We start from the raw sequence: 22,869 nt of genomic DNA, 5'->3' as shown, positions 1-22,869 counted from the left end.
ACCAGCAGTTTCTAAGTGTTTCAAAATTCATTGTAAGTTTCAGTTTCAATCCCAACAAAGTGAGCACTGAATAACCAACTTTGTCTCCATGTGATAGTGAGAAAATGGCTTATGCCTATAAAATAATTGAGCCAACACATTCCTATATGTCTGACATGTTTAACTCCAGCAATGCATCATATATGAGCTGATGGTACATTTTATTTGTAGAGCCTATAACTTACTCTGCAAAGTCACTACAGCTGTTGAATAAATTAAGTGGAGTCAATAAACATCCCCCTCTGTAAATACATCTGTGAAATATTTCAATATTTTAAAAATTAAGTATCTTAGAAAATGTGCTTAATTACTCTTTATCTATTTCTTCAAAAGTAGTCATTGAACCAATCCCAACCCTGCTTCTCTGACCTCAACCAGATCACACACACACACACACACTCAGATAGTAGTTTCATTTCACATTTTGATTTAGTCATCAAATTTAGAACTCTTGAGTCAAACGCTGTCATTTAAATCACCATCACACCACATACACTATGAGCACTGACAGTGATCCTGAAAAATGTTTTTAATTAACTCTACTTTCTTCAAAATGTGGTGCAGTGCCACAGTTTATTTTGGCTGGAGAGGTGCACGCTGGTGAAACCAGCAGCATGCAAAGAGCTGGAGAGAGAGAGACAGAAAGAAAGAAAAAAGTAAGACACAGGGACACCTAGTCATCTTGTGGTTGACCATAACCAGCGTTTACGCTGGACAATGTTTGGCCACTGGTCATCACAGCACCATGCTGCACTGCTGTCAAAACACAGGGACTGCGTGTAACTGAGTGTGAGTGGACGGTTCAAAATTGTGTCTTTTATATGGACGTTTTAAGCATGTGATCATCCTGATGAACTGTTCACTTGAAAGACGTCTGTCTCCACCTCTTGGTTGTGTGAAAGGCAGCAAAGCACTTTCAACCCAGTCAAGATGTGAGTGTAAACTGAAAGTAAGGGGTCTGATGTGTGGTTAATTGGCTCCCCCTACTGTCTCCTGAGGTCCTCGCCACTCTGTGAAGGCTCTGCATTAAATGGCTTTACGTGACTTCAGAGGATCAGCTCAGCTCATGTGTTAAAGATACATTTACAATCTACAAGACTATTTGAAGACATTAAGATAAATATGTCCCCTCGCATCTGTATTTCTGTGTGCATACACTTCTTTACAAGCCACTGGGACACACATCCTGTCTCCTCTGTCCTCACACTTTCTTTCTGTCCTGATCTATAAATACTCTCTCATCAGCAGTGGTTGGCTGCGAGAGGCGTCGACCCCGGCCTCTCTCCGTCCAGCAGAGCAATGATTTATGGGGGCTCAGGCTGGCGCTAACCTTGCACTTGGGCCCTGGCAGTATAAATGATGGCAGGTCAGTACCACTGTGGATGGAGGGGAGAGACTCTCTTACCCCACCTCCGTCTCTCTCTCCCTCACTCTCTCCTCTCTGTCCTGTTATCATCAGTGTGATGGAGACATCATCATCGCCTCCTGGGAGTATAAATAGTGCTGGATCAGGTGACAGTGCCAGCCCTGGCCTTTGATGGGAGCTTTAATTTCATGCCTAATTTCTCTCGGCACAGAGAGGATCGATGCTGCCCTGCTTGTGCTCCCTATCCCTCTGCTTCCCTCTGCTGCAAAGACAGAGAGCAAAGAAGGACAAATGCTCACTGCTGACTGATGTGCACGCACCGAGACATTTAGCTTACCTGTAAACACACGTGTATGGACATCCTTCACAGGCCACAAACATGGTGACAGATAGAGGAAAATGCCAGGTCAAGAAGCATTTGCCGAGATCCTTTTCTGCTGCCACAGATGACTTCAACAATCAATACAGCCGGAACAGATAGCTTTGGAAGTAAGAGCAACAAGCAAAATATAGCTACCCACCTGTGTGTTGTGTGTTACACATCGCCATGGTGATAAATATAAGCCCTCTGTCCCCGCTCGCAGCCCCAGGGAGGCATTGAACTCTAGCCCCTCCATAATGACTTTGTCTACCTATCGATCGGGCTATGATCCATGTACTGTAATTCTTATATCATCAGCCCCGGCCCCAGCAATAACTCCAAGTCATATTTCGGGGCCTCCCGTCCGCTTGACAACTTAATGATGCAGGGGTCCTTGCCGAGTTTGGACTTTTACCACCGCCTCCACCTCCTCTCCCTCTCTTTTCCTACTGCTCCTTCCCCTGCAGGGCTCTAATTTCACCTTGTTCTTCCAGACTAATATCAGCACAGAGAGGCTGTTCTCTCTAAGGCCTTCCCACTTTGAACCACACATTGTCTCCTTTTCACCTCTGCGTGCTTGCAGCATAGCACAGGGTTAGTGTCTGGGACTGCCGTGCATCTGTCTCTGATTTGGAGCACAGCCCCTGCAGGCTCCTGAGGAGTCTCAGGCGTCCCTCTTTAGACCCTGTTCTTTTTCTCCCTTTGAGCCGTGGCTATATTTCATTGTCATTTCACCCTCTCTTCCTAGCCTGGATGTAATAGCGAAAGATATATGGGCCCCTGCTTCTGCGGCCTTCTGAGCTTCCTCAGCCTTTTATAAAACACTGTCAGAGTGACAAAACAGCAGCCCTTGGGTATTCGGGCACAGATGCACCCTCATCCCAAGGCAATTTCTCAATATCCTGCGCTGATCCTTTTAGCAAAGAGATAACATCTGGGTCCTTGGACAGGATGAGTTGGAACAGTCATCCTAGACAGAGTCGTAGCTCATCTCTATAGCTCTGTCTGCCCATAAGCCATAGGCTGTCTGTCATCTCTGTTTTTATAAGAGCTGATTTAGGGAGCAGCCCTTGAATCCTGCGCCAATAGAAAACTACAGGAGCATGCAGGGCTGATCCAGTGCTCACGCACCTGACATGGCTAAACAAGGAGCTCCAAAGTGTCGGAGCAAGAATTCAAAGACAGTGGGGGTTTGTGTGGGTTTTAATCCACCGCCCTCTCTGTTATAAAGAGTCTAATGATGTTCCACCCGGCCACAGAGACACATAACAACCCTATACCTCTGAGACATGGCCCTGATTGAGATGTGAGTAAGAGAGAGCAGGAGAGTGAGGGTGGGGGGGGGGCAGATGGGGCTCTGCAGACAATTAAAGCTGCATGTTTCTGTCCTCGCTCCTCTACTTTGTTCCTGTCACTCGGCCTCATCCCTGGTGACATCCATCCTCCTCTTATATGCATCTGCCTCATTTTTCCTTGCGGCTCCCACATATTCTATCTTCTCCTCATCTCCATCTCTGCTCCTCTCCTCCCCCCTCACACACACACACTGTCTCTCTTTCCCTCCTGCACTCCACATCTCTCTCTCTCTCTCCCACCCTCCCTCTCCCAGCCTTAATTGGGAGTCAGGGAGAGCAGTGGAAATCGCATTAACGCGGGCCCTGCCTGGGTGTGCCATCCATCTTCTTTTTTATTACGCCGCGCCGGGGCTGCCTGGGCGCTGCCGTTCGATTTGTCACCGGCCTCGTTCGCTGATAACAGGCATTTGTCATCGCCTTGCCTCCCTGTTAATGTTATCATCTCCTCCCTGACAGCCGCCCTCCGCCGGGGAGCGCCGGCGACAAAGCACATCCGTCAAGCGAATATTTCCACGGCTAAGGGGACCGCACACTGCAATAAGCCACATTAAAGCACTTATGAAGGGTGCGGGCACGCAAGCGCGCGCGTCTGTGTGTGTGTGCATCTGCGTGCGTGCACCGGTGCGCGCTTGGCACTGTGCGCTCCGTGCGCATACGCATCCTTGCAAAGGCGCACGCACACTCCAGGAGCGTGTAGTGCGCTTGTCGAGGTGGGGGCCGACAGGGAGAGGAGGAGGTAATTTGTTGCAATTAATTACGCGGTGAGTGTGGCTTTGTTATGTGGGAGAGCATTTTATCTGTTGGAATGCTTCCTTCTCCAGACTGTGATGCTATTTGTTTGATTTATAGCTTCTGCCTGCCCGAGGCGGGTGAGCCTGCCTGTGTGTGTGTTTTCACATGTGCACAATACTGTGGCATTATCCACAGAAATATACTGTAGTCCTAGTGACAAGGAGCCCTTTGTTTGGGAGTGATGTTACATATGAACAGCCACACAGTCCCTGTTTGTGCACCCCCCCCCCTCTGCAGAACTCACACTCTCCTATGTCCATTTGTCATTCAGCAGCAAATCACCAGCACCAGAGGTTGACCTTCCATCCACCACTTTCACCCGAAAGTGCAGAGACACCCAGATTTACTGCACCACAACCCTAATACAATCCAGAAGTGATATGCTGATGTTTCTAACACCGGCCTGGTCGACTCTCCTCTCCTCCCGTCTCTGTGGTGTCAGGACAAGCCGGGATGTGACAACATTTATCTGGTCTGCCTCAGCCGGGGGTTTGCCGGGGCCCCTCTGCAGGGGCTGACAGATGCATCAGCCAGCCTAAAGGCAGTGGGAAGGCATGAGAGAGAGAGCGGAGCGTCGCTCACCACCCATCCTTCAACAAACTGTATGACTCCCACATTTGCCAGAAAACATCACATGGTGTGGCAAATCTGCAACCCTGGCAGAGAAGTGCAGCCATTAGACGATGGTTCTGCCACCCACCAAGAGAACAGTGCTTCATGTGATCACATTGTGATCACATGGTTGAAAATTCCCTCTGAGGAAGATTTCTTGACCAAAGAAAGTTTCACTTCACTGAAATGCAGCTCTTCAGTAGCATTTGCAACCAGAGACAGAAAACAAGATTATGTTTAATTAAAAATAGATCAATACAGTGAAGAGCTGCAAGCATGTTGATTGGTTTCCTGTCTCTTACAAGTGAGGTGCAAGACATTTAAAGACATTTTCTTCTCTATCAGAAGGTCACATGTTGTCTGTTCTCAAGGTATCAGTTTCCAATCAGTCATTCCCAGAATGAAACAGTCTTCATGAAGGATGGAGAAGTCTTAAGAAAGACTTCTGCAATGGACAATTTAACCACTTACCTTCTGTATGAGAGCTGCAGATCTCTGGACCACTGCAGACTTATTAAAAACTGATAAGCCCATTTAATTACTGCAATGAATCAATGCATCATTATCAATAAAATAAATACTATTAACATTCTTATACAAGCTCCATAAAACACATGTAAATCTTGAAAAACATTCTCACCCTATAGGTGCACTTAGTAGCTATTCTGGAGCTTTTGATGGTTGATAATTACCAACAAATAGAGCAGCAGATGTTTAAAGTCCCACACCAGCTGCTTATCACACCTCCCAAAACTCCTCCTTGTTCCTCAAAAAGGTTTTGTTATGAAAAAAAAATCCCCTCCATGGCCTTAAAATGGCTTAAATGTAATTCTACACATTCCTTCCTCCTTTGTGAATTGGATCTATGAATATACTAATATGACCCCACCCCTGTTCAAATTCACCCCACCCTCACAGCGCCACCTGCAGCTGAGGAGACTTATTCCAGCTACTGAACCAACTTGACAGGATTGGTTTCTTAGGTTTGTGACATCACAAACCCTGGATGTGTGAATCAGTTGATTTTAGCTTTTGTCTGCTGCAGTGTTAAAGTGGGAATAGTCCACCATTGTTCTGACTGCTCTTTTCAAAATATATATTTTTATCATATAAAAGCTAATGTATTTAAAATTACATTTTCACTGGAAGGGACTTAATGTGTTTTCTTTTTTGTGGTTCAATTCTATTCAATTTTATTTGTATAGCGCCAAATCATAAAATACATTATCTCAAGGCACCTTCCATGTTCATTATCAAAAATTGTGTTAACTGCATCTACGGATGAAGGTCATGTTATATGACTCAGAAAAGCAACTAAATGAAGTGTGAGGTGAGACCTGTCTCCTAACCTGCTGTTTCCTGTGAAAATAAACTTTGCATTTGTTTATTATTTATAAACCATTAATGTAGCTGTTAGTTATCACGTTTAAACCCTTAATAGCATAAAGCGTGCCGTATTAGACTGTTGTACCTTTATTTGTTTTTCAGTTCAGTTTGAATAAAGGGTTTATTCAGGCGCTCAGTGTTTCCTCTCTATTTTTCTTCTGTAATGTCAGTGCTGGGAAATGTTTTACGTGGGTATTTGTTTCATGATGTATGGGCATGTGTGCTGTAATTGCAAGTGTGCAATTTTGTTATGTTTATGGTTGTTTTTGGTGAGAGGCAATAAAGCTAGACTGTGATTTTTAGCTTCTCTGTGTGTGTGGAGGCAACATCCAGTTATTGGCATCACCACAGCCAATTGAATGTGGAGTAAACATTGGCCCCAGAAGAAACTAAATTGTTGTGGTAGGTCAGAAAGCTGTGCGCTGGTATTTTTGTGTGTTAGTCAGAAAAACAATTTGCAGCATAATAAAGACGATAGAGATTTTTTATCGACTTAATTTAAAATTATATCTCTCATTGTCAATCCACCATATTTTATACAAAGAGGTCTTGTAAAACATGCAACAGACAAAAAAAAATTGAAAAACAAACAAACTTGTAAAGCTAACTTGTTGTGATATATTGATTCATTATAACTCTTTAACAAGCTTAATGCACATTATGTCGATGTCTGGACAGGAAATATGAGATGACTACTACAGTAGCCACAATATTCAGCTCTCTTATATAAAAAAGAGACAAAATCACAGAGGGACGAAAAGAAAGACAAAACAAACATGAGCTCAAGTTTTTGGTCAAGGAACTCAACAGTGTGAACATGCAACAAAAGATGCACCAATTCAACATCACTGATGGTTGGAATATCACTTAAAATTACAATATTTTTAATTACTTGAAAAAACAGGAACTAAAAACAGTAAATTATTGTACATGTAGACATTTATGACTCGAAGTGGAAGCCCACATTTTATCTTGTATGTGTTTGCGTATGATGCCTCTGTTTGTTTACACTGGTCATAGTTGTTTTCACGTGAAGCAGCAGATCCCCTTGTGTCCACAGTTCCACCGTTTACCTCGGCCATACTAATTAAAGAAACCGTCGTTAATAGGTCCACCTCTACGTTCCTTCTCTATGGGCTCTTATTTTTCATCACGGTAGCTGAGGGTTCCGTAGCCGTTCATCAGAGCCATTTTCAGATGACCGTTGGAAGTCAACTCCTCTTCATGTATCTTGTTCTTTGCAGCAAACATCTGACTGATCTCCATAAAGGTTTTGTTCTTGGTCTCAGGAATGATGAAGATGGTGTAGAGGGCCACGCCCAAGCAGATCACGCAGAAAATCATGTAACAGTAAGGACCTGTAGCAATCTGAAAAGGGAGGACACGCAGGACAACTGTGATTAAATAATACCAATACTATAAAAATGGGAAATGTCCAAGGGAATTAAAAGGAGACAAATATGACTCATTGTTAACTGATACTTTCCACCATTTTGTGCCATTTGGAGAAAAATATGGAAAGACCATAATAATTTACTTTCAAATGTTATGGCTAACGTGTTTTTCTTTACTTTTTACACAGCAGAGTAAAATGTTTTATTCATTTGAGTCAAGTATTTACTTTTATTTTTTCTCTGTTTTGGTCTCCTCCAACTCCTCCAAAATATCTGTCTCTTTAGCTACTGAATGCTCTGCTATGTTCACCAGTTAGCTGCTAATTCTTTCTCTCTGTTTGATAATAAAAAGAAATCTCTTATCAGAGTGGTGAGAGAAATCCAAAACACTACATGTGAGGGCTTTAAAATCAAAACAAGCTGAAAGTTGCTAAAAAGCTCTGTAAAATTGAGGGAATGCTCAGTGTTGGGTTAAATGTACATGTGAGATTGTCAGTACAAATGCAATCTTGTACACAAACACATTGTTACACAAAGTTGTTAAAGCCTAGTATGAGCATGTTGATATGTGCAGCTTTAAAGAGGAAATTCATTATTAAAAAGAATCTTGTCTGGCAGCTCTGAAGATTTTTTTTTTTTTTACGTATTTAGTGTGAAATTAAAACGGAAAGATTAAAGACCACATGATCTCATAGCAAAGTCATATTTTTACGCTCTGTGTCCAGAATGTATGTAGGTTTTTATTGTCTATTGCCACAGCCCAGACCCTCGTTCCCTGGATCTGTTTGCCCATAATGCTGAGGATAATGAGGGAGAGCAAAGCTGGGATTTTAATTGGTAATTTTATTGGTGTTTGGGGAGTCACCTCTATTCAGACTGAACCAGACAGCCCGTAAGCCCTGTGTCTGACACTGAGCCATATCAGATCCTGGATTCAAAGTCAAGATGAACTCGCTGACTCACAAAACCAAACAAAAAAAACCTTGGATTTCAGAATCATATGTCAACAGTCATACTCTTTGACGTAAAATGCCTTCAGAGAAAAGAAAGAAGAATTTCACTGTCAGTGATAAGTTTGCTCTGACCTCTAGGAAGGGGAAGACGAAGCCGATGGTGAAGTTGGACAACCAGTTGAGGCAACCAGCCACAGTGTAGGCAGCCGGTCTGTGCGACTGCTTAAACAGCTCTGCTGTGATCAGGAACGGAACGCCAGCTTCGCAGGGGAGACAAAATCATTTCATTTCAGATTTTGACAACAGCAACAATCTCAGCAAATCATGGCTCACTTCACATTCGGTTGGTTTGATCTAACAAGGCATCCCATCAAGCCGTCACAATACAAATCACATTTAATCACTCAGTGCACTTGTATGAATCTATTGGGGGTTGTGAAATTAACTTCTGCGTCGTCATTCATCAATTAGTTTATCAATATTCCCACTCAGGACTGTTCTTTGGCAGTCATTCAAACTAAACAGAACATTAACAGAAATGATAGACATTTCTCAAGCGCCAACTGTGCTATTATATTTCTCTCCCTTTATTCTGCATGAACTTGATTATGTGATCATTATTCCTCAGCGACCAAAGACTGACAGGAGAGGAAGATGTTTGTCAACTTGGCAAAACTCCATCTCTGAACCACACGGAAAAGAAAAGCTTCATCTGGACTTGTGTAATTCATTAGTTTGATATTTTGACTCTATGAGATTTTGTCTTTAAATGCACAATCCCTCATTGTTAGAAGTGAAAGCTACGATGGAGAAATATACATTAGTAAAAGCTCTAATGAAGAGCTTTTCCAATGACGTCCTCATTATCTGTGCATGATAATTGCATGGAGGAAGGTTTAATATCAACAAACCAATAACTAGACTGTAATTTGTCAACATCTGTGGTATGTATGGGGGGGGGCATCATTGTGCATGCAAGGTTTTGTGCGAAGCGACTCATATTCATCATAGCTAGCTTATGAACAATGAGCCATTAAAAGTCTAATTGCAGCGAGAGAAACTTGTATGCGTGCTGAAGTATAGATTTTGCCAACGTGACGGATGATGCTATGTAAACCACATTCGTCCCAATTCATCATCCTCACAGGTCCGCTCAACGTGGCACCAACATTGTAAACTACTGCCTCTTAATTCACTTCACTCAACTTATCCGGTGTACAAATGGTGGTGGGAATGGATGTGGTGTGGCAGGTCTAATTTCCTAATTTACAAGAGGAATGAAATACAATATCTCTTCACAGTCAGAGGAGGAGAAGGGAGGGAGGGAGGGCGCCTGCTGTTGGGCGAGCATCCAGCAGAGAGCAGTGTAACCTTGCACACAGGACTGCACAGATCTAGTGCCGTCCATGTGAGGAGCTGGAAAAGTTAAATGTGAGTGTTTGAAAGAGTTTTCAGGTGAGAAGAGAGAGGGTAGATTCATGGTATTTACCTGGACCTATGCAGAAGCCTGCAATAATCCCAACAACGCAGCCCACACTGATGTAGCGCATGAAGGACAGCTGCGCCTGCAATTGGTCAAACACAAGTCACGAGTCTGAAGTCATGAATTCTGATTATACGTAATATGAGAAACATGATTAGTAGCATGTGAGGCTCCTGACACTTCATAATCACACATAATTACACACGTACAGTAATAACTGTGTTGTTTGGTTTGATAAAACACTTTTGTTTCCTGCACTGAAGATATGTGAATAAATCTTACTCTTAAGCTATTCTCCCTATTCTTATTAAAAATACATACATTTGTAAATAAATACAATTAAAATTCTGTGAATAATAATATAATAATAATAGTAATAATGATAATAATAAGAAGAATGATTTTTAATTTATGTAAATTGGATAATGTTCTTCACCCCTACAAATAAACACCGAACTGTTTACCCTGTGTCACAATGTGCAGATTAATATGATATATTCCCACTGCAGCAGGACATGAGAGGACATTGTACCTGGAGGAGGACAGACACAGTGATCCCTGCACAGCACACTCCCATGAAGAGGAAGCCGCCAATCATCAGAGGTCTCCTGCCAACGCGATCGATGGTGAAACACTGAAAGAAAGGACGGAGGGACAGACGCTGTTGTGATTGGCTGGCAACGTTACACATCATCAAAATATCGAGACACAGAAGGTGAGTTGAAGTTTCATGTTTACAGAGATAATAAAAAAGGTGAAAAATTAATTTCCACAAGACATAGATAAACAGTCATTAGCTTTTAAATCTGCAATGTAATAAAAACTGAGAAGAGCAAAAATAATAAGAAGTAGAATAACATTTGAGAAACTGATAATAACTTTTAAACTATTAAAATAGTTGGACGTTTTCTGTAAATTGACTAATCGCCTTTTAAGCAGAATAAGAAGTATATCTAGAGATGATGTTAATGTCATCTTAGTGTGTTTACAGTGTAATAATATCCACTCACCCCCAGCACCCCAGAGATGACCTCAATGGCTCCAGTTCCCACTGTTGTGTACTGAATATGAGGCTCTGGGATCCCTGCATTCTTAAATATTTCATTTGTGTAGAACCAGATCTGAAATTGACAAATATATGTTTATTAATATGACAGACACACACACACACACACACACACACACACACAGTGAGACAGACGCTTTGTCTTTTTTTGAGCCAAAACGTCGCTCTTAACGTGAGCGATCACGATCATCAGGCCGACCATCACTTACGCATTTGAGGTACGGCGCTTCATCAGTATGGACTCCTGACAAGTGCTCCCGTTGAAATTAATTTGTGTATGCTCATTAATCACACTTTGCTGATGCAACATCCATCATTGATGAGGTGTGGACAAGATCGTGATCGGTGTGGTTAAACGCTGTCTCGTTGATTTAGTAACCATACATGGAGCTTTTCATCACCATTGCACCACTGAAGTATGCATACACAGACAATTAGAAAAAGTTAAGAGATGGTATCAGTTTTAACACATGAGTTGTCTTAAAAGAGTATGAGTATATGTTAATGGGTTAATAGTTATTAATCTCATGTTTGAATCTGAGTTTCTGTCAAACTGGACATTTCGCATTCATACACAGTTTTGAGCAGTTCTATCACAAAGGCATTAGATGCTGCTCAACACAGGAACGCACACGATTGCTGTCTGAAAATTTAAACACCTATAAAATAAAATATTAATAATTTTTACCTCTGCCAAGGAGGTTCTGTTTTCAATGCCATTAGTTTGTCTGGCGGTATTACTCATTGGAGCAGTGGGACAGGCATGACCCACAGAAGAATCCATTACATTTTGTAGCAGATCCAGATAATCGGGAAGATCTAGGAACTTTAGTCTCACTTTTTCTAACATGGCCAGAGACGGAGTTAGCCTTAAGGCAGGTTTGCACTCTCTAAGCGTCCTTCCAGTTTTCTCTGATAATATTCAATCTCTCCCAGGCCAAAGATAAGCTGTTTGTAGACCAGCTGACTGACTTGTCCCCTTGTGGGTCTACATCAACGTGTGTCTCCCAATTACACAGCAAGATGGAGGCACCTTGAGGCACCCTGCGCTTGTCTGAACCAACTTATCCATCCATCATCCACCCATCCATCCAAGGCTGAGCTGAGAATTCTGTTCTGAAACTTGTAGGTAAGCGTCAGAATGAAGACTCACCGTATCACTTATGAAAATTATAAATCATGATTTTTGCCTTTACATATTACACCCATTTCCTGCCATCTTGTTACAGAGTTGTCTTATTTCTCTTTGCAGGATAGCTGCATTGGATTATAAAAATACCCAAAGGCTTTCAGTTTTGTTGAAATATCTTTGATCTATTGTCCACAGTGCCTGGACACAAGGGTGCTTTCTCGAGAATGAAGCCATCCAGTGTTTCTGTGCGGAACATCTGATACGGCAGGACTTGGCAGGGTGTAGCCCTGCTGGGAAATGATGCTAGCATGTGAGCAGCATGCCTAGAGCTTCCATCCACATGGAGCACTGAGTACAAAGATGTGTTTGACTTTGTGTGTGAGTGAGTGTGGCTGGACCTTCTTATGTGGGGTAACACTGGAGAGGGAGGACCAGGAGATAATGAGCCGTGGTCCTGTGCCCCCCTGCTTAGTCGCTCAGTGGCTGCATGTGGGACTGTAATGTATGAACAGGAAGAGATACAAATGGGAGGAGCACAGCTGGGGACTGCAGGAGCTCTCACTTTCTTATAATAACTGCACAGTTTCTGCACATCCACAACACACACACACACACACACACACACACACACATGCAAACACACCAAGACAGAAAAGACAACAATGCTTTTTCTACGCACCGCGTCAATGCCAGACAGCTGCATGCCGACGTTGACCACCATAATGGTGATGACCTGCCAGCGGACGCAGCGGTCCCTGAGCAGACCCCAGACAGAGATGGTCTGGATGGACGATAAAGAGCGTTGCTCCTCCTGCATCTCCTCAACCTCTGCCTGGATGTTTCCTTTAGTACGGAACCACTTTAGTGCTAAAGAACAGAAAAGAAAGCTTTTAAGATGTGAGGATAAAAAGAACAATAAACATGTAACCTTTCTGTCATGACCTTTGAATCATCTTAAAGAACAAAGAGAAAAAAACTTACATTGTTAAGACAAATTATGTCTTTTCTCCATGTGATCAAACATTAAAAAAATAACATGAGGGAAGAAGACAATCCTCTTTCTGACCTGCGATGGTGGCGTGCACATTTCCCTTCTCTATCAACAGGTACCGTGGACTCTCTGGAAACCATGGCAACAGCATCACCTGGACTAGGGTAGGAAACACCACCAGGGACAGGAGCACAGGCCAGTGCTCTTCCTGTAGGGAAAGAAATCATGACACATAACTAAAAGTAACATTCAGCAGTTCACAATATGCCTCATACCATCCCTTTATTATTATTTCTAAGAGCCGGAAAGTTATTCAGATTTGGCAGCATCTTTTAAACATGTGATAATAGTCTCACATCTGGATCACAATCTCTCAGGTTGCAGAAAGACCAATCTACCCTGAAGACACTGTTGGACGAGCTGCCTGAGCAAAAGTCTCTGTCTCAAAATCAAAAGCAGAGGTCAAAGGCCTCAAATGATTTCACTACCTTTCCCAGCAGCTCATGGAGCCCCAGCACCTGAGCGATGAAGACGCCGAGACAGATGTGGATGCTGGGAACGAGGCCCAGGAAGCCTCGCAGGTTCTTGGGGGCGATCTCACCGAGGTACATCGGCACCACGCTGAGAGAGATACCTGTTGAAAAAAAAAAAGATTACACACAAGCTTATGCTGTGATTTCTTATTTGAGTAACACTTTTTACCTATGATAATTGATAAGATATGAACATTTGAAAGTATGAAATTGAATAAAATAGACACAAGACGATTGCATGAGGATGTATACTGTATTTGTGCATTATAAATGAGGAGATATATTGTTTGTATTGTAGTTTTTTGTTGTGACACTGGCATTGACTCTTATCAGCAACCATTATCTGTGTCTGTTTGTGTATGGCTCTGCTTTTTCATGCGGAGATATTTGTGTTCTCACATCAGCTCATTCAAACATTCTCCTGAGTTTTTAGAAAGGGCCTGGTCGGGGGTCCAGAGGCTCTCTCCCGGACATGTCAATAGATTCAGTGTCCTAAAGCAGCTTTAGTAATGTGCTAGTGTGACTTTACGTCTACTCATGAAAGAAAAAGTAACTTTTATTTATTTGCTTAAATTGCTTCTAGTTTATTTTATTTGAGGATGAATGTGACAGACTCGGGCTGGGCCTACCTGAGTGCACTCCCATGATGAAGCGTCCAATGATGACCATCGCAGGCCGCTGGCACCATCTGCTGAAGCCCATCAGAGCTCCTGCTATGAACACCAGCACACTGGATTTCACCAGCGTCCCTTTCCTGTAAGGGCACACAGTCATCCCTTTTTACTCAACCCACTTAATGAATTAGATGTTTGTAACTGCCAGAAGCATGAGGATAATGGCATTTAAGAGATACAGACACACATTGAGTACCAGTAATAATCACAAAAATCATCCACACACACACACACACACACACACACACACACACACACACACACACACACACACTAACCTTCCATATTTGGTGACTAGTCTGCCCACCAGCAGGGCCCCCGTCATCCCACCAATAGCAAAGACAGACACAGTGAGGGAGTATAAGACAGTGAGGAACTGTTCATCTGGAATCCAGTCGTAGGTATCAATAATTGACTCATTGTAGAAGGCTTTGATGTACTGGTGGGAAAAACAGAAAATTAATTAAGTTCATCTTAACATTTCCCATCAGGAGGATAGATAAATGTATTCATTACAAGTGTAGTGTCCATTCTAAACCTGCCTGATTTGAAATTTTAATTGCAAGATGCATGCTCTCTTCCAAACATCCTATTTTGTTTTTCTAAAGAAAATCCTATTTTAGTACCTTTATAAAAAACACATAAAGCATTCATGTAAAAATATTCATTATCTTAATTCAAAAACCCAAACAGCCAATAAATAAAAATACTATTCCTATAAGCCTGAGACATTACAGTCGGTCCATCACTGCACATCCTCAATTATTCCCACAGTGTCACACATCCACACATCAACATCAGGCTGAGCATGTCCACAACTTTGTATGTGCACTCAGGAATGGTGAAAGAATCTTCATGTGCTTTATTCATGTGATTTTCTATTTTTCAGCGGACAGGAAGTTCAGCGAGCCCCCACCCCTGTGAAATAGGTCATACACTGCATGTTGCTATCCTCGAGGTGTGACAGCAGCAATACCCATCAAATTTCATTCAGTCTTATCTGACGGTGAGAAGTCCGCTGATATCAGACTGTCCTGGAGAATCCTCTACATTAAGAATCCAATTCATCTCGAGAAATGCACTTTATTCATACTCAGGTATGATAGAAAGAGATTTTTTTTTAGGTTTGCCTTAGTATTAACAGTTATCAATAAGCTTGGTTTGTAAAAAAGTACATGCAGCAATTTTCTATGAATCCAGTTTGCTCTATGATATATTAAAAAATAAGTTATATAACTGATCAGACCTGTTTAATATATTGTAAGAGCCTGGACATGGTGGGATAAGAACTGGTTGAGTCAACCAGTGGATCTGATGTGTAATCTGTGTCATCAGTCCACAGAATGTACAGAGTCCTGCTGTTTTTAAGAAAGGACATAATACTGCCAAATATATTCATTGAGACATTTTGACTTTTTTACGACATCATCCAAATACAGATTTACTGCTCAGGCCCAAACTGAGGTTTACTGGATGAAGGATGCGTAGAAGTGGAACTGATGAGCATCATATACATATATATCACCTATTACATGTGTGACCTTGTCCAATTAGAACGGCAGTGAACGATGCTAAAACACAGTCAATCTTGACACAAACATGTCAGTGTTCAAAAAGGCTGAAGTTAACCATCTCTAATCCATCAATTCAGTATCTATGCCGCTTATCCTTATCAAAGGTCCCAAGGGAGTGGGAGCCATGGCAGCATGACACCCGTGTGAACGTGCTAATTTCTCCTTCTTCTCTTTCTTTCTTTCGTAAGTCTAGATGCTGAGGCTGCACTGAGTATGTTATGATCCACATTAAACATGCGTTCGCTTGTTAAAAAGTAAATGCAAAGTCTTGCCCAACTATACCTGCTGAAAAAGACAAATCATTTTCCTGCTCTGCTCTGTTCATTCATTTCGTTGTCACTTAATGTCAGTGCAGAAATACTATCTCATAACCTCCATTCAGTTGCATTTCAAATTCCCTCTCCTTAAGGCACAAGACAAGCCTTTGAGGACGTGGAAATGATGCACGAATAGGGAAAAAACATAAAAAGTGGCTCCTCACTGAACTAAATGTTCCTGCAGTAGAGACCTAACTCATGTGATAGTGAAAGCATGGTTAGTGTTCATAACTAACACAAGGGGAAATTCACATGTGATCGTCTGACTCCCCCTGAATGTTAGCAACAAGCCCCTTTGCTTTGGTTGTGCTTTGAATTATCCATGGAACAGTCGGAACAAAGAGGTTCAGGTTAGGACTGACTGTTGCTTCCAAACTAAAAGTAACTTCCTAAGAGGACAGGCTTTTGTCAAAGAGGTAAGCGTTAAATCAAATTACAAGTTGGAAGTTGAGCAGTGGCGATGTTGAAGTCATGTGACGGCAGCGTGGTTTGCTTATAGCCTCACATTAGTTTTTTGCTGCTGTTCATTTGTGAAGATTATCCTGATGAACAAACTGTAGAAGTATCATGAACCTTTTTGTCACAGAGCTGATTTTCCACAAAATGAGAACTTCCATTGGCTTTTTGTCAAATGTTACAAAAAAATGACATTGATTACGACACAAAGTCAGACCATCTTTTTTTTAACTCTCACCTCTCCCTTGATTAAACCTTCTGCCAAACCTAATGTTAAATTTGGAGGCCCCGGTTTAAAGGAATGTCAGATGACACACAGTGGTGATGCCAACAAAGGGGACTGAAGTCACATGGACCGTGGTTAAAGGTTTGACCTCACCATATCCGCAATAACTTGGGATGAATAAAGAAAAGCTCTTTCAGTCGCAACCTTTAATTCAGAAAGATAACACTTCTTAGTTTGGAGAAATTTGCATGGTACACACGTGAGAGGGGGAAAAGTTAGAGACACATGAAAGTTGCTGCTTGTCCTATCTGCTTAGCTGCTAGCTTTGGGAATAGTTTGACATTCTGGGAAATATGCAGATTTGCATTCTTACAGAGAGTTTTCTGAGAAGCTTGGAACGACTCTTTAGAGGTTAGCTTAGCTTAGAGGCAGGAGGGAAGAGCTATAGGTGTTTCATGAGAGGGAAAATTGCACAAAAATTGCATTTGTAGATTTATGTTTGTATGCAACAGAAATCAGCAACTTTATTCTCAATGTAAAAAAAATCTAATTTCATTTACTTCTACTTTATTATCGATTATCATTTTCTACATTTAAACTTTTTTCACTTATTTTACCTTTATTCTCGACATTTAAGCTTGTTTGTCGATGTTTCGACTTGAATCTCTTATCGCTAGTCTATTCTCAACATTTCATCTTTATTCTTGACATTTAAACCATATTCATGACATCACTCGAAATTTAGTGATGTTTCTCTTTCTTATAGCTGGCCCCAATTCTCTTCCGTATATTTGTGTAGATTTAACAGTTTGTTGTTGTGGATGTTATTATTTTATCATTCTATTATTTGGACAAAACCAGCCTGCTTCCATCTAATTGCCAACTTGCCAAGATAATTGTCTCCTGGCTCAGTTGTTAACACACAGACACATAAGTGGTATCTGATTCTCAACAAAAAGGTAGATACGATTTTTTTTTTAAATGTCTTATTATTTCCTAATTGCCTTATGTGTAAACTTGTAACTTTCCTGTTGTGGGTGGCCCTCAAAAACAACAATGAAGCAAGCAGCAATACACTTAAACCTGAACCACAGCCAACTTGAAGACCACCACTTCTCCACATTTCCACATAAACACCTTCGATAAAATATTTGACAGATCCTCCAATAAAATAAAAGAAATGGTTCATCAGCTAATAGCTTTAAATCAGTTTTGCTGGTGGAAGTCTATCTCTCAACATCAGTTGGAAACTGGCCACATCTTTCTCCTCTAGTGAAAGTGAAAAAAAGGGTGCAATATGAGAAAAGTTTGAAAGTGATGAATCATGAGCGAAGCAGCAGATGCAGCTCTCTTCATGTAACTGCCTCCTCAAAAAAACATGTGGCACTGATCCTCTCATGCTTCAGTATGAGGGCGATCCATGGCCAAACAGGAATGGTTCAGAGCTTAGTCACTGCACCGCAACAAATCCAACGTTGAAGGAAAAGAACAGAGCGCATCATAGAAACGACAGGACATCGATGACACGGTGAGGTGCACAGCGGCTTCTAAATTTGATACACAGGGCCACATGCCTCCACGTGACATGATGGTTCCAGAGGCCTGTCCCCTGTAAAACATTACTGGCCTGTGGCCTAACATTTCTCTCTTATCATTTATACTGACCTCTTTGGAAACAAAACAGGTACTGGATTATTGTAAAGGAGAATCAGGCTTCTTGTGAGGTTGAACGTTTTTAATAAGTTTAATTAAATCTTATATGTTTAATTCAGCTTCCTTTTGAGCAGTTTCTTTTTTTCCCTTCTCTTCTGTATTGAAATATTCTGCGCCAATAGACAGCAGGTCAAATTAATAAAATAAAGTAGCCAACTGAACTGAACTGAGTAATCCAAGCGGTGGCTGTTTGGCCAGCAGCCAGCGCTTAGGAAGCTGTATCCATGAACTTCTAAAATTCATTTTAAGCTTTGGGAGGATCAAACACCATTCATTATCCCCCCCAGTGTTCATAGGCCTACTTAGAGAGATGAAGCTCTGTTGATTTTTTAATGACACAAACCTGTGCAGGAGAGTTGACCACAGCTAAGTTGTAGCCGTAGAGCATGGAGCTACCGAGCGAGGCCAGGAGAGACACGGCCAGCAGTGACCTTGTGAGCTGCTGAGGAGAAGAGGAGAGAGAGAGACGAATGAGAATAAGAAAAAAACTAGGTGTGTTTATTAAATATTGGATTGCCTGATTCAAAATACTAGAGCCTGACAGATATGGATTTTGGGGACCAATGCCAATATTATATTAGCGTGTAAAAACATTAAAATATTGGACATGTGTAAAAAGAAACATTGACAATAAATCCCAACTCCCTTATGACAACTTTATGGTAAATAACAAAAATAATTCAACCAAAATATACAAAACCTGTATTAAGAAAACACACAACTTTTCTGCATTGTTTATTCTGTAGAATAACGGTTTTTATAATGGAGCATATCAGGGAACACACACGCAGATACTATGTCAGTGAAATACTCTAATCAGCTGATTTTAATTGGCCAGCTGATAAATTGGTCTTGCTTTACAAAATACTCTGAATTGAACTTGACAAATCAGAAAAGATGAATTTAATGATTTAAACCTTAATCCTGGGTCCATTTCTATTGTTTTCTATTGCCTGTAAGTGCATCTTACAGAGATATAAGCTGCATATAAGTCTGTGATCTTTGGACTTTGCAGCAGGCCTGTATGAGCACTGAGCAACACGTGTCTGAATCAGAAAAAGGGAAACAAACCCAGAACTGGACACAGGCCAGATCCCATTATGTTTGATCATAAACACGTTTCGCACATTGAGTGAGCTGAACAGATCTCTGCTCATGGTCAGTTAAATCCAAATACAGATTTACTGCTGAGGCCCAAACTGAGCTTTTGTCGCACTTGGAGAAAATAAAGCAACTGACGACTAAAGATGACATAGGTTTTCTACATAGCAAGGGGGGAACACAAATGTTAACCATCAGCTGCACACCAGTGTAACACCTTGGAGTAAATATCCAAAGTCACATGAGCCCCCCACCCCCCCCCCCCCCCCCCCCCCCCCCCCCCCCCCCCACCCCCTTAAAGGGGTCAGGCTACAGTAGTTCCATCAGCAGTGGCAATGGAGTTACCCTCTTGGCTGCCGTCCTAGATTCCAACACTCCGAGCTAAGCTGACCTCCAAGGTGGAAGGAAAGCAGGATTATCATGTGTTTTTGAATGTTCTTACCTTGAAATGTAAGAAACTGGCATGCAGCACAAATGACCACAAACTAACCCCTCCTGTAAGAGCCCCTCACACTCTGATGGGATGAAGGTTTATGAAAAACCCACAGATCCTTGTGAGCTTTGTGCATAATTCGGTGTGTTTATGGGAACATGTAGGATGTTGGTGTGTTAATACACAGAGAGCCAAACAGGAACTCTCTGCTATGGCCAAACAAGGACAGCACAGATGCCTTAAAGAAACCTAATTTAGCCTAATGGGGAGAGTGAGACGGCTACACGTGAAAATAGCTCTTGGCAGACAATGCTGCCCAGTGACCATCAAATTAGACTGATTATCTGTAAGATGTGCTCTTCACATGAGCGACTGCATCGCTTGGGTCAAAACTCTGGGCAGACGTTTTGAAAACTTTTACTGAAGTCTTTGGTCATTTGTGTTTGTTTGTTTGTTTAAAATAGAATTAATCTAAGAAATGTGGACATTTGAACATCCTGGTAAATCTTCCCATAAATCTTCCCATGCCAAAGATTGCTTGGAAACATTGAACCTAAACCACACTTCTTTGATTATGGTTAAAATAATATATATATATATATATATATATATATTGATATTGATATTTCTCTTTTTGATCATGTTTATCATCATGATTAAAATGCTACTGGAAACTGTGAATGATCATCAATCAGTGAATCAAACATCAGTCCCTCCTGCCTCTTCAATAATCTGTTTTCATTAACAACACACTCACTGATCACTCACCCCCTGGTTTTTCGCATCGCTTTCAGGTAACAGTTCCTCCGCCATTTAAATCACCAATAAGTCCTCCTCGTGTGTGATCGGCTCGTGAGTGACGAGAAGCAGCGCATCTGCACAACTTTTCACAACTCCTCCACCCAGCATCCCGCATATGTAGCCGTCAGCCATGCTCCTGTGTCACGGAGGAGGCGTGTCGTGTTGATGGGAGGACCGTCCCAGCACGTGCACCACCGCCACCACCACACACAACCCCCCCACCACCCCCCAAGCAGCGTTCACATGCTTTGAGCAGGGGTGTTAGTAGGGTGTGTAACATCAGGGGCAGGACGCAGACCAAGGGGCACCTTCACACAGAGGTGGTCGGGGGGCTCCATTGGATTTTTTGTTTTTTTATTTTGAGGTTTAAAAAACATTTCAACCCACTTTTTGAGAGCTTGAGGATCCCTGATAGATATATCCACCATGAAATGAGTCTTCAGCTCTATTCTGTTGCTTCCGCCCGCAAATTGTTCTTGAGTTCATTTCCTGTAAGTTTCAATAGATATGTTTCATGTTTCAGTGAAAGTTTTATTATTTATATGGAAGTTAACACAGGGTCAAAAATAAAGGTGTTGAAAAAGCTCAGCAGTGCAGTAGTTAAAGCCAGGGAGAAAAAGTAAAAGAACAAAAGTTTGCTGAACTGGCTTGTAGCACATCTCCAAAGCTGCTGAAGAGCTGCTATAACTTACAACATATGAAAGAGGAAAAACAAACTGTTAGCCAGTTAGCCACTCTGCAGTTTTTTTCTTCCACTTCACTTGTAATGGATTATGATTATTCGTTGCTGTTTGCTGTGCGATCTGTTGCTAAAGCTCTCCAAGGAAAGCGCACAGGGGGAAAAAGCTTCCCAAGAAGATTACTGCACAAGAAATAGGGCTTAATACAACTCCCATGATCCCACACTGTTTCACAATATCAAAACAATTCTTTTGTTATTGTTTTGACTGAGAGAAAGTCACACATGCACATATGTTCATCTAGTTGCTGGCACAGTGTCCCATGCAGCTTTGCTTCCTGAAAACATTTTTTTTTTATCAAGATGAAGTGGATTCATATTTGTTAGTTGCTCTATTAATAAAGTGTTGTTTCTAAATATAAAGGAGCATATAGTTTGACTTCCTCTCCTAAATGTGTGTCTCAGTGTGGTTTAAAAATGATATGCAAGGTTTTCCATCATCTTCTTGACCTGTAAAATGAAAGGCTACTAAAAGACACAAAACATTAGGACATTTGAGACAATTTTCTTTTACATGCTGAAAAGAAAAGTTTAGGGCCTATGAGATTGATCACCCATTGTGATCTTTATTCAGTCTTTTTGCTAGGTGTCTACACATAAAACTTTTTTTGAGAGTAAAATTGTTCTCACTTATATAGCTGAACTTTTTCTACCATTACTGATTGCATTACAAAATGATCAAACTGCAAAGACATCAGAGGAAGACTGAAACTACAAGTCATGCCACCCTCACACAAAGCTTGAGGCTGGAACATTTTAAGACCAACCCCATTTGTTGATGTAACTGCTACCAGTTATAAATCCAGCCTCTATGTGGGAGGATGATTACAAAATACAAATATTTGAGATGGCCAATGAATGTGAAAAAAATATTTTTTTATAATTTACAAAATAATTTAAATACATAGGTTACAATTACAGTATGCTCTTCACCTAATAAAATAATGAGTCGAGGGGTAGTATGGTTTCCAGACTATCCTTGTCTTGAGCTGCTCACAAAACACTGAAGCATAAGCTGAACTAATTCGTGAATCTGATATGCTCTGCATCACTTGCTCACACATGACTGTCTTGCATGCACTGATGTTTGGTCCCTCAATGGGCTCTGGTAACACTGTCTCATGCTTCACATATGACTCTTGCGTAAACGGTCTCAGTTTTCATTTCCTCTGATTAAGAAAGAAAACCCTATAACATTGAATTACATTATATTATTATATTTTCTATTATTATAATACTTAATATTACATAATTTTTTCATTAGTTTTGAAATGACAGAACCTTTAAAGTCAAACTGCTGTTTCCTATTGTAGAAGAGACATCAAGTTGCTCATGTATATAAAGATGAACGACATGACTGCTGCTAAAAAAA

The 22,869-nt window shown here is 41.3% G+C and overlaps 1 protein-coding gene across 2 annotated transcripts; it reads right to left on the bottom strand.

Moving 5' to 3' along the window:
* Positions 1–6,377: 6,377 nt before the first annotated feature.
* On the bottom strand, positions 6,378–20,883 carry slc2a15b (solute carrier family 2 member 15b). 2 transcript variants are annotated; one of them, XM_020083699.2, is made up of 12 exons: positions 20,726–20,883; positions 18,767–18,865; positions 14,416–14,576; positions 14,093–14,217; positions 13,419–13,564; positions 13,006–13,138; positions 12,619–12,806; positions 10,752–10,862; positions 10,274–10,375; positions 9,748–9,823; positions 8,391–8,518; positions 6,378–7,279 (listed from the first exon to the last, which is right to left on the bottom strand). In XM_020083699.2, exons 1-12 carry the CDS (start codon positions 20,768–20,770, stop codon positions 7,052–7,054), a joined length of 1,542 nt encoding a protein of 513 aa, XP_019939258.1. In that variant the 5' UTR covers positions 20,771–20,883; the 3' UTR covers positions 6,378–7,051. The 2 variants fall into 2 exon arrangements, with proteins under 2 accessions (XP_019939258.1, XP_019939259.1); XM_020083700.2 differs by having other exon boundaries at positions 18,767–18,862; positions 20,726–20,877.
* Positions 20,884–22,869: the final 1,986 nt, after the last annotated feature.

The sequence above is a fragment of the Paralichthys olivaceus genome, chromosome 8, assembly GCF_024713975.1.
Source record: "Paralichthys olivaceus isolate ysfri-2021 chromosome 8, ASM2471397v2, whole genome shotgun sequence".
Taxonomy (NCBI): domain Eukaryota; kingdom Metazoa; phylum Chordata; class Actinopteri; order Pleuronectiformes; family Paralichthyidae; genus Paralichthys; species Paralichthys olivaceus.
This window is presented reverse-complemented; position numbering and strand designations above follow the sequence as displayed.